The following is a 12,908-nucleotide window of genomic DNA, read 5'->3' on the forward strand; positions in this document are numbered from 1 at the left end:
CACTGTCCTTCTCTGCCATTAAACAGTGTCACTACCTTGAGATGCAAGGCATTGCAACACACACGTATGTACAATTGCACAAATCTTGAAACAACAGGATACTAATTAGCCTCTTGTGTCTTCCAGGCATAGGACCATTCTCTAAAATCTTTCTTTAGGAAGAATGCATCTAATTCAATGGTGGTTTATATTGGGATTGCATAATGCCATTGTGTTATTAAGACCAGAGCTTTTGGGTGCCAAGCAATCTGCAATAAATCATTTATTAGTAGCTGATTATTGTAATTATTTTAATTAAGAATGAAAAATTGTTCAGTTGACTATAAACTTTGAGTGGCGTTATTGGCTGCATTCCTTAGTGTTGCACACCTTACTGGTCTCCAAATTCTCTGTATGTCTGAACCTTTAATCTTAATCTAAGGATTCCTTAGGTTTCTGTGACTTTTCTATGCAGTTTTTGCTTTGAGCAGTTAGATTTCGTGGGTACACAGGAAGACATCTATTTATGACTTCCAGAATTCAACTTAATTTACCATAATAAGGAGCGAACAGGGAAAGGGTAAAACAGGATGAAGACCTAGCTCCTTTATGCCATTATGCCTAGCCCATTATTCAAAGGAAACAGTAAAGAGTGGAAAGAAACTTGTGAAGTCACCAGTATTGAGGTATCTTCATGTATTTTTGGTATCCAAAACTGTATTGTAGTCTGCAGTTCTAGTCTGAACAACAAATGAAGCCAAAGTCTGCCCAGCATCCTCTCTTAGGAGCCAAATGTCTCTAAGTCTACAGAGAGTTTTGACTACATGAGCACTGAAACTGGCACTTTAGGCACCTACATATTGTCTTCCTAAGTTTAGGTGACTTAACCTGGAGCACCAGCCAAACAGCTGAAAATCACTTTCCTTATCGAAGTATTTAGGGCTGCTTGAGATGCTTCTGAACACAAAGCACATGATGAAGGAAAGCAGATATTATCATAGTGTGACAAGAGGTAGCCAAGTGGATACTTCCTGAAGGAATTGTAGGTTGTAGAAGGGTCCACATCAGAGCAGAGAATGTGAGGAGCATGGAGCAGCAAAAGGGACTGTTATAAACTAACTGTTACTTCTATCCCCATCCTCCTGAGCTGCTTCAGAGGAGGGGAATTAGACAGAGTGAAACTGAGCCTGGGAAGAACTGAGCAGTGGGGAGGAAGGTGTTGCTTTAATGTTTGGGTTTTTTTTTTTCCTTACTATTCAACTGTGAATAAATTAAATTAATTTTCCCCAAGTTGAGTATGTTTTGCGTGTGACAGTAACTGATTATTGAGCAGCTTCTCTTTATCTCGTACTATTTTTCATCCTGTTTTCTCCTGCTGTCCTGTTGATGAGAAGGAGTGAGAGAGCACCTAAGTGGGAAATTGTCCCTTAGCCAAGAATAATCCACCACAATGTTAAGTAGCAAAAATTCTAAAAGAAGTAGCCAGGCAGTTATAGGATGTTATTGTTAGCAATAAGTCTGGTGCAATGGACAGGTAGTAAAACACTAATTTCTGCGTACTGAGAAGTGTAACAATACTCCTTTAATACCATGTTACCGGTGTTTGGAAATTACTACACTGTATGGGTAGTACAAATAGAGTATTTTTGTCAGTCAAAAAGTGTATTGCATATAATTGTAATGAAAATATAAGGCTTCTTAAGGCATAATACTTGCAGTTGCTCTGGAAGAAATCAGAGGCAATGCTGTTAATTAAAAACTACTACTGTAGTGCAAGGCTAGCATAGGGAGAGGAAGATCATACAGTTTAGATTTGGTTGCTATTATTTTTAGCTAGATAAGTTGTGTATCTAGAACCTGAGCTTCTTTTTATTTTCTTTTCTGAAAACTGAAATGTAAGCGGAGAGTTTTTGCACCCAAATTCCTGTTTAAAACAGGTACCTAAAAATGTCAAAGTTTGGTCTGTAATTATATCCACAGTGGCAAGGATCTGCTCACTGGGGCAGGTAAACTAATGAGTTCTCAGCTGTGAAGGTTCCTGGCACAGTTGCCTCTGAAGTGTTTGGGGTTTTTTCTCCTCATCAAGCCCCTTTGTTCAGCTTTTAACCTAGCAAGGACAGATCTGGTTTCTCTACTACTACATCCTTGGCAAAGATTTTATTAATAAGTGTAACCTGCATGAGCCATTGTTTATACAGCAGTTCACAGAAAACTAGGGTTTTTAACTCTTCATTTCCACATACAGTTATACTTTTCTGAGGAAATTATTATGCTAAGTCTCATAATGTCTTTAGGTGTTGGGTAGAACGTTACAATTATAATTTAACTTTATTTTTTTTATTTAGAGGCTTAGACATGAATCAGGCCAAAAATATCTGCAAGCACTTGTGAGGCATGAGGAATTTATAAATAAATAGACTAAACAAAGGGTAGGAGGGAAAATGTAGAGAAAGAGGCATTGATACCAACACTATGTCACAGCAGGTCAGTGGGAGATCTGCAAAGAGGTGGGGGTATCCTGAGCTAAAGTACAATGGATTAAGTACTGTACTGTTAACTGCCTCTGATTCCTCATTCATGAAAGTGGTTTAGACTGTGCTCATATTTGCAACTTCTTCGATGTAACCTGTGCCAGGTGTAAGTGAAGCCGGTGAAATTGCTGATGTTTTCTTTTTCTGTCTTCCTTCATCTAACATAGTAATCACCTATGGGACAGCAAATAACTACAATACAGGTGCTCTAGATATGATTAATGCTCACATTTTCTTGATGCAGTAACCTCAATATGGAACAGCAGATGATAATGTCTATGTACGAATTGAATTTTTCTAGATGTGAGATTAACACATTCATTCTTTCCACAGAAGTTTCCTCTTTGTTTTATATTATAATTTTGTCTGACCTCACTATCTTTTATCATAGATACTTCTCTATGTCTCTTTTCACTACAAAAAGCCAAGTGTTTTGCACAATCTGTCCTCATTAGTCACACATCAGGCCATAGTGTCCACACACTGCCTGCTCTAAAATAGGAGAGGTCTGATTGAAATCAGTTTAAACCCACTTTGGTTTAAACTAGAAAACAGAAGAAAAGACTCAGTATTTCTGAGTGCACCTGTTCTTAGTGCTTCTGTTTCAGTGTGAATGCCCAGAATGTGTTCTCACAGAATTTTAGGTGGGATCAAGTGGTCACCTATCAAACGACATGTCATTTTTAATTCTTTTTTCTCAGGTATTACCAGATAAGAGCAGGACTGAAGATCCCATCCAGGATTCCCCACAGGCTGTTTGCTACAATCGCAGGACAAACAGGTAAGCAGGTCCCAAGAGGACGTGACATGGACTGGAGGTGAGGCAGCATGGAGGAAGAGTGTGTAGGGAAGGAGTAAGCTTGATTTGCATCCAAGCCTGGATTTCCTTAACGATCAGTGGCTGTCCAGCTCTCTATTCTGTCATGGGTTTGGTCTGAGTTGGGCTCCAGTTTGATGCTTGCATCTGTCAGAAAAGCAGAGGAAATTCTCACTTTCTTATCTGCAAGAGATGTCTCTTTTAAGTGGTTTTCCCTGTTGGCAATGGAAAGAGTTGGTTTGCTAGTGTAAGGGATTTCTGGATGAAATTTTTTTGTGTGTGGTGGGTTGACCTTGGCTGGATGCCAGGTGCCCATCAAAGCCACTCTATCACTCACCTCTACAGCTGGACAGGGGAGACAAAACATAATAGAAGGCTTGTGGGTAGAGATAAGGACATTGAGCTCACTCAGCAATTACCATCACAGAAAAAGTAGATTTGACTTCAGGAAATGAGTTTTATTTATTACCAATCAAATCAGAGAACAGTAATGAGAAATAAAACAAAACCTTAAAATGCCTTACCCCTACCCCCCCCCCCTTCTTTACTGATCCAGCTTCACTCCCAATCTTCTCTCCCTCCACCCCCTCAGCGGTGCATGGGCATGGAGGCTGCAGTCAGTTCATTACACATTGTCTCTGCCGCTACTTCCTTCCCAGGGAGAGGACTCCTCACACTCTCCCTCTGCTCCAATGTGGGGGTCCTCCAATGGGAAACAGTCCTCCATGTGCATCTCCAATGTGGGTCTATCCCACAGGCTGCAGTTCTCCATGAACTGCTCCAGGATGGGTCCCTCCCACAGGGTGCAGTCCTGCAGGAAAAGACTGCATGGCTTCCTCATAGAGTGACAAGTCCTGCAAGCATCTTGCTCCAGCATGGTCTCTCCATGGGGTCACAGCCTCCTGCAGGTGCATCACCTGCTCCAGCATGGTGTCCATCATGGTCTACAGGTGGATATCTGCTCCATTGTTAACCTCAATGAGGTGCAGGGGAGCAGCTCGCTCCACCATGGACTTCAACAGGGTCGGCAGGGGAATCTCTGCTCTGGTGCCTGGAGTAGCTTGCACCCTCCTTCTTCACTGATCTTGATGTCTTCAGGGCTGTTTCTCTCACATACTCTCACTCCTCTCTCCTCTGGCTGCTGATTGTGTTGCTTAGGTTTGTTTTCTTTTCCCCTTCTTTTTATCCCAGTCATGCTACCACCATTGCTGATGGGCTCAGTTTCAGTCAGTGGTGGGTCTGTCAGATATGGGGAAAGTTCCTAATAGCTTCTCGCAGAAGCTACGGCTATAGCCCATCCACTACCAAAACCTCGCCATGCAAACACAATACAGAGTGTTAATGGTAGCTTTTAAAGGATAATTTACAGAGTTCTTTTGACTCAATATGATACTATTATCATACTATAGTAAGGGTTGGAAGGGACCTTAAAGATCATCTAGTTCCAACTCCCCTGCCATGGGCAGGGACATCCCTCTAGATCAGGCTGCCCAATGCCCCATCCAACCTGGCCTTGAACACCTCCAGGGATGGGGCAGCCACAACCTCCCTGGGCAACCTGTGCCAGTGTCTCACCACTCTCATAGTGAAGAAATTCTTCCTAATGTCTAGTGTAAATCTGTCCCTCTCCAGTTTATACTCATTCCCCCTGGTCCTATCCCCACAAGCCTTTATAAATAGCCCCTCTCCAGCTTTCCTGTAGGCCCCTTCAGATACTCGAAGGTAGCTATAAGGTCTCCTCTGAGCCTTCTCTTCTCCAGGCTGAACAAGCCCAACTCTCTCGGCCTGTCTTCGTAGCGCAGGTTCTCCAGCCCTCTGATCCTCTTTGTAGTCCTCCTCTGGACCCATACTAACAGTTCCATATCTTTCTTACATTGAGGATTCCAGAACTGGACACAGTATTCCAGACGAGGTCTCACAAGAGAGGAATAGAGGGGCAGAATCACTTCCCTTGACCTGCTGGCCATGTTTCTTTTGATGTGGCCCAGGACATGGTTGGACTTCAGGGCTGCGAGCGCACATTTCTGGCTCATGTCGAGCTTCTCATTGAAGCTCCCAAGTCCTCCTCTGCAGGGCTGCTCTTAAGAATGTCATCCCCCATCATGTATTGAAAACGGGGATTGCCCTGACCCAGGTGCAGGACCTTACACTTGGCCTTGTTGAACCTCATGAGGTTCTCAGAGGCCCACTTGTCCAGTCTGTCCAGGTCCCTTTGGATGATATCCTGTCCTTCTGGTGTGGCAACTACACCACTCAGCTTAGTGTAATCTGCAAAGTTGCTGAGGGTGCACTCAATCTCGCTGTCAATATCATTGATAAAGATATTAAACAGCACTGGCCCCAGTACAGTCCCCTAAGGGTCACCGCTTGTCACGGATGTCCATCTGGACTTTGAGCCATTGACCACTGCTCTTTGAATATGGCCATCTAACCAGTTTCTTATCCACCATACCATCCACCCATCAAATCCATATCTCTCCAATTTAGAGATTATATTGTGCATAGAGGAAGAAAAACAAGTGAGAGTAGCATTAAAGAGTTCTTGAGTTTGAATATCACATTTTTCTTTTTTTACTTTTGATATTTGAAAATGTTCCAGTTTAATATTGTCTTGTGGATTAAAGTTTCTCTTTTCTTTAAGTAACAATGTAATTTTTCTGTTTGGAACAATGTAATTTTTCTGTTTGGAAGTGTAGTTCAACTAACTAAGATGCATTAAAATACAAAATTATCAGACTACTTAGATTTGTATAAAATGCAAAGGATTATATAAAAAAGATGAAGAAAACACCTGAAAAAAACCCCTGAAATTCAAATTCTGAATAAAAAATAGAGTTGGGAAGTAAATAAATAAATATAGACCAGGATTTGAAAACTTTTTAGCATGAAAAGTCCCCAAGAAATAAAGAAAATTATTCTTTATTGTATTCCAGTCTAATTTGCCCTTGCCTTGGCATATCCAGAGTCCTTTGGAGTTCCTTTGCTCTCTGGAAATGTCCTCAAATTATAGCAGTTTCTGTCATAAGTAGTCTTGAACTAATGAAAATCTTAAGTATGAAGATAGCTAGAATTTTACTTTCTAGGTGCAACGCCCCCTCAACTACAAAAAATAAAACCCTCAAACCACTCCTATTCTGCTCTGAACCGGGCATCATTATTGTATTTAAGGAAGAAATTCTGTTTTCTGGTTAGTATTTCCTTCTGAATGATACACCTTCAGTGTCCCATCTCCTCTCACCTCTGCTAGAAACAATTCATGTGAAAGCACAGCAGGAGGGAAGCAAGGCAGGCTGTGTGGTTAAAGGGTTAGCGGCTGACTAATGCAATCCAGACTGGAGTCTAATAGCTTTATAAGGCTCACATCAAGACAGAGGTTATTTAAGCTGTTAAGGCTTTAAACAGTTTTTCCTTAGCTATCTTCGCAAGTACTTCCTAATTGATTTCATGGGCCTGTAAGAGAGCATCACTTAATGGGACTGAACTTAAAGACAAACAGGCCATAATGTCCTTTTTGTTCTCGTGTCAGTGATCTCCCTGTGTGAGGGTAGCTGGGATGGGAATAATTAAATTGGTGTACATGTTTCAATAAGACACTCCTATTAAAGTAATTTTACAAAAAAACAAGTGTGCTATAAAATAGTGAATAAAATCCTACTTCACTAACAAGAATGAATGCAAAATAGAGGGCATTCATAAGTTTGGTTTAAAGGAAATATTTTAAATAATTTCCTTATCGGGTTCATAAGATCTAAGAGGACTAAGAACCTATTTTGAAAATAATTAAGTAAATTTATAGAGTAAAATCTGTGAATGTATGCAGTAATAAAATTTATAAAATATGCAAATATACAAAATAACTAAGAAGTAGTATTTATCTTCCAGTGCATGTGGTGTTTTATTTTAATTAAATTTTGCAGGATTTACAATAAAACCATGGGAACTGACAGCATTAGGGATATTTACTTCCCACTACATGTTTTCAGCAACAGAGGCCAAAAAAAAATAGTTTTCAAGAATTCAGGAGAGGGAAAACTAAAGCCTGTGTAGGGCATTTCCTTAGTAGTTGACAGCCAAATGTGAAAAGCAAGGACCTTATCCATGGTGAGGGACCTACAAGTTGTAAAAAAGCCTTGATGACCTATGACATGGTCCCCACGTTGCTTGCATCCTGTCTGCATTGTGGGGAGAGAACGGGATACGTGCCTGACTCAAAGCAAAGGGGAAATGTACTGGAGCCTAATAGCCCCTGTGGTTTGGTCATGTAGGTCATCTAGGCTGCACATCAATTTATATTGAGTCAGGCTGTATAAACACAAGTAAGCCATATAACATATATATATGTGCACAGATGTAGATATTCATAAAAATAGATATATTTCATTTATACTCTTAATAATTTTTAACAAGATGGGTTTCCTTAAAGGCAAGGGAAAACTGTCGGCTTGTGACTTTTTTGACAATGAGAAGTAGAGAGGGAACAAGGCTTCTCGTGGACAGTCTTTAATTGCTCTCATGCAGGTTTTCAAGCCCCATAAAATTTAGTTTCCTGTCTTTGAATAGATATCATGACTGATGCAGCCTGCTTTCAGCTTATAAAGAACAAATTACACTCTCCTTGTTCTTGTGCAGCTCATAACAACACATACTTCATGGGCCTCAGCATCAGTATTTCAGGGCTGAGTTAATGCAGACGTATCTTGAAGTTAAAACGTAGAAGTGCTCTTATAAGTGGATTCATAGAGCTTTTACCTCTGCTGTTCTTCGGCATCATGGCTTGTTGTAGTCACCATGCAGCATACAGTGGGCTGAATCCGCATGACTTGAGCACGAATAGCTAAAGGAACAAGGATAATGAATATGCCATCTCACAGCACATTTGTATAATTAGCTCTGTAGCTGAACTGTTTTATGATCCACTAGGTGTCTTCCATGAGTTTTTAGGTTATCAGATAAATTTGGGGCCAAGGATTCATAGAAGTCATTAATACACAGTCATTCAGTGAACTCCAAGCTACAGATAAAAGATGAAACACTGAAGGGGGCTGTCTTAAAAATATATCTTTAAAACATTTTTATTTTAAAGTTTACTCAGAAGCACACAAGATCATTGGTCAAAACACTGGGAGACACAACATTAGTCAGAAACAGTTAAGATTAGCTGTCTTATCTTGATTTCCTGCACTATTTGAAAGAGCGGAGAATAATGGGGATCAATAGAACAGTACAGGTGAGGGTTACTTAAGGACAAAGGCATGCAATGTTAATGCCTACAAAGAAGATGAGGGTGAATTACAATCTTGAAGATGTTTGGTAAGACAAATCTAAGGAAAAGTATAAATTTTAATTTCTTCTGCAATGTTTTGCAGTAATCTACACAACCTGGATTCATTGCTGTTTTGAGGCAGACATTCTTTATTAGTAAAAGTTGCATTTATATTTTTTTTAGAAGTTCTCTTTCTAGATTCACTAAGCCTCAGTCTCATGTATTACAACCATGAATAGCTGCTTGCGAATTAGCTTGCTTAGCTGTCTACCTTAAAGGCCAAAGAAATTTTTTTGGTGGGTGAACATTAAGAAAATAGTTTTTACATGACATAGAACTGAAGAAATTACTTAGGACTTCAACTTTTGTCCAAATTTCCTTTGTTTCTCACAACCAGAAATACTATATTACCAATTTTGAAAAGTTTTCAAATAGACAGATATTTCTGAAAACTTGGCCTGAAAATCTAATTGCAAGCAATGTAAAATATTTAAGAAATTGTTACCTTCCAGGCTAACCTTTATTAGATTGTAGCAATATTCCACCAAATTTCAGTAACTTAAATTGTGTTATTATCCCAGAGTGCAGAATTCCTCAGCTGAGGAATGTGATTGTTTCTTCATCTATCTCATATTAGGCAGGGGAGATAAGATGCAATATTTGTTCCACACAAGTCAAGAAAAAGTAGATGTGTCTGCCACTGTGCGTGAACTGTTTTGATTGGTGATGCAGAGATGTTTCATATACACAGTTTGATGATTTCTCATAAAATGGTATATCTGAGATTAGATTACAAGAAAAAAATTAATGTGATCTAAATTGTGATATGTAAAAAGGAAAGTAGGAGAGAGTATCAGAAAAAGAAGGACATTTCTGTAACCTGTGTCTGCATTGTGCTATACAAGTTCATGATCACGCACACTGAATTTTTCCTATACATTAACGGTTGATCTGTGAACGCTTTGTACCTAAGACATAATTAGAAGGCTTGTTGATGTTCCTGATATGCTCCTTAATGAACTGTTTGTGCCTATTTTTAATAAACAATCAGCAATCCTAATCTCTTTGTTAGCATTTGGATATCTCAAAGAAGTTCCTGGTGAAGGAATTCTACTTTGATTATAAAAAAAATTCATTTTCTTCTAAATGGCTTCTCAAAACAAGCATTTGCAGTTAGTTGCTCATTAGAGCAAAAAGAAACAGCACTGTGACTTGTGGAACAGTATGAAATTGCAGTCATTAGTTTAAATATCTTTTTGAAAGGTAATTTCTGCCTCCATTAAGTGAAGATAAGCTTACTGCTTTTGAAGCATGAGGAAAGGAAGGAGAGATCCATGCTTTAGCAAACATATAGTTTTGTTTTCAAAGCGTATTAAAGTAATATAAAATGTATTTTATATATAAAATAAAGTGTACCTGACAAAACCAAATTGTGTCTAGAGGGGACTTTACCGTGAGGGAATGCATTGTCGCAGAAAACCTCATTAGTTGTGAGATCATAAGAGGTGTTTGATTGTTTTAAGAAATGTTAATCCACAATCTAAACGGAAATAATTCCATTATATTCCAAGAGAAAAGAAGAAAGAAATACGAAGAGGAACAAACTGAAGATATCTCTGACTGATGCGCTACTTCTGTGCATGTCACAAACCTCTTCCAGTCAAAGCCTTTCATAAATGACTGAAAGGATGGAAACTGAAAAGACATATTTGTGGCTAGGAGATTTTCTGTTGCAGACTCTGAACTGAACCCTCCTTTCCTCCATCCAAAAGCTTGGACAGATCAAGTAGATGGCAGTGAAGTGGGCCGTAGTCTTGGAGATGCTGAACAGTATCCCAGCCCAAAATTGAGACCTGATCAGCAGAGAAAGCCAGAACTAGGAAGGGCCTGTAAGTACCAACTTATTCTACAAGTCCCTTCCTCTAGGCAGTGAGCCTGTGACAAAAAACTTTGTCATCAGTGGCCACTTGAAAGTCTAGCAGAAAGAGAATCCAGTTGTTCTGATGCAGAGAGCCAAGATGGCATTTCTGGTGCTTGAAGCCAAGCATATGCTTCAGTTCTTTGGTTAAATAGGCCATGTGGCTTTTTCAGACCTACCACTCCAGTGTGAACTGGACCTTCACAGACCTCTCTTCCAGGTTTACTTAGATGTCTGATTTCCTCACACAATGATACTTGCTGCCTTCAGTTTAATGCTAGGTTCAAACCTGCAAGTCCTTTAAAATCCATCACTGCTCTACACAAGCAGTGTAACAACATTTACACTAATTCAGCTGGTAAATTGCATCCAGACAACTCTTTCCTCCTGCTCTGCAGTGACAAAAAATTATGTGGCATCCTATTGTGGTGTCCCATAATCTACTCAGTGAATTTTCTCATCTGAGTTAATATTTGGGATAAATACATGGAGTGTCAGCCACACAGTTAGGTGACACAAGGAATGAATATTTGCTCACCCATTTCTGCAGCACAGAATTATTTTCAGATGTGAATTCCCTAATTAAGCAAGTCTCTTAGTGAACTGGCAGTGAGTTTAGAAACAGAAATAAACATTATATAAGGCATAGATCCTGTTTGCTTTTACAGAATATTAGGTATTTAAAAAAGGTAAGACAAAACTTTCTGCTGATGCTGAATGTGCCAGCCATTCTATCGTCTCACATTTCAGCAAGTCTGAGAAATGAATTTTGGTTTGTAGAGCAATGCAGCGATAAGAGAATGAATTTATGTTAGGATCATACAAGGAAATTAATAGGACATCATGTTTTTTATCATCACTGAATCTATGTATGAGTAGACAGGTAGTTTTATGTAATTCTTTCCATGAGGCTAATTCAAAGTATCTAAATGCAAGATTATGATAAAGGATTCATCTCAGGAATGTGCAGCTTTAATCAAAAGCCATGCTAAGGGAAAAAATATTCTTAACTTCTTTATCAAGCAATTTAAAAATAATGGTGCCTCCTTTAGAAATTAGTTATCCTAAATACAACATCTGCATTTATTCCAAATATAAATATGCTAAACATAATATTTCAAAACAAAACCAAATCTCTTCAAACATTTAAATGGGAAAATGATGATGAGTCAGAAGAGTTTGTGCCTGAAAAATGTTGTCTTTGCAGTTTCAGAGTAGGTTTATTTTAGTTCAATTGTAAAAAATGGAGGGTCTGCACAAGTACTCCTCTGCTAAAATAATGTATGTTTACTAGTTGCAGCAACTCAGTTTTTAAGCTTCTGAAAAACAGATATGCAACTGAGTACATGCAGATAAATATAGCAGGCTGTGATTTGAGCCACAACACAGGTTCAAGCCTGGTTTGTTACATTTAGAGCCTAAATTTCCAGAAGTCACCGGTAACTTCTATTACTTCAATTTGTGTTTATTAATTAATTTATTTATTTACTTACTTACTTCTTTATTTATTAAGAAACACTAACCTTTCACTAGAAAAGTACTTCTGAAACTGGGATGTCCAAAAGGGCTAAATACTAGATCTTAAAATCCACAATAAGATCTAGTATTTTCTGTTCACTGAGTGCCAAAAAAAAAGGGATAGCTACATTAAAAATTGGATAGTTTGTGAAAAAATATGAAGATCTTGACAAGTGACTGTTACAAACTAGCATATAAGAATTTTATATAGATCACAGAAGGAAAATACAGAAAATGTACCCAGAATTCCATGCAGGAGACAACCCTGTTTTATCAGGAAATCTCCTTCAAGTCTGTTATCAGAGGCAAAAGCAGAATGGGTTTGCCTTAACAGTTTATGGGAGCTATAGATTCCTGTGAGCTCCAAGTACCTGAAAGGATGGTACAACAGAGTTAGTGCTAAGGCTGAATAACAAATATATTGTCTCTCTACAGTTATAGCATAAAAACCTGAAAGTCTGTACCATATCTCTTGAATTCAGTGTGAAATTGGGGCAGCATCATGTGTAACTTACAGCCATAATAAATTCATGTTCCCTCTAGGTAAGATATAGCAGAGGGAATGCAACATACATTGCAGATGACACTAAGCTGGGAGGAAGTGTGGATCTGCTGGAGGGTAGGGAGGCTCTGCAAAGGGATCTGAACAGGCTGGACTGCTGGGCTGAGACCAATGGGATGAGGTTTAACAAGGCCAAATGCCGGGTCCTGCACTTGGGGCACAATAACCCTGTGCAGCGCTACAGACTGGGGGAAGAATGGCTGGAGAGCTGCACGGAAGAGAAGGACCTGGGGGTGCTGGTTGACAGCCGACTGAACATGAGCCAGCAGTGTGCCCAGGTGGCCAAGAAGGCCAATGGCATCTTGGCTTGTATCAGAAAT

The 12,908-nt window shown here is 39.2% G+C and overlaps 1 protein-coding gene across 6 annotated transcripts in view; it reads left to right on the forward strand.

Annotated features, from left to right (window-relative positions):
- The window catches only part of FAM135B (family with sequence similarity 135 member B), a 265,525-nt gene that overhangs the window by 145,220 nt on the left and 107,397 nt on the right, over nucleotides 1-12,908 (forward strand). For all 6 annotated transcript variants that reach the window (XM_054059779.1, XM_054059780.1, XM_054059782.1 and 3 more), the window contains one exon: nucleotides 3,212-3,291. In XM_054059779.1, coding sequence (XP_053915754.1) covers nucleotides 3,212-3,291 — 80 coding nt within the window. The remainder of the gene's footprint in view (nucleotides 1-3,211; nucleotides 3,292-12,908) is intronic.

This window comes from Cuculus canorus, chromosome 2 (assembly GCF_017976375.1).
Source record: "Cuculus canorus isolate bCucCan1 chromosome 2, bCucCan1.pri, whole genome shotgun sequence".
In the NCBI taxonomy this organism is placed as follows: domain Eukaryota; kingdom Metazoa; phylum Chordata; class Aves; order Cuculiformes; family Cuculidae; genus Cuculus; species Cuculus canorus.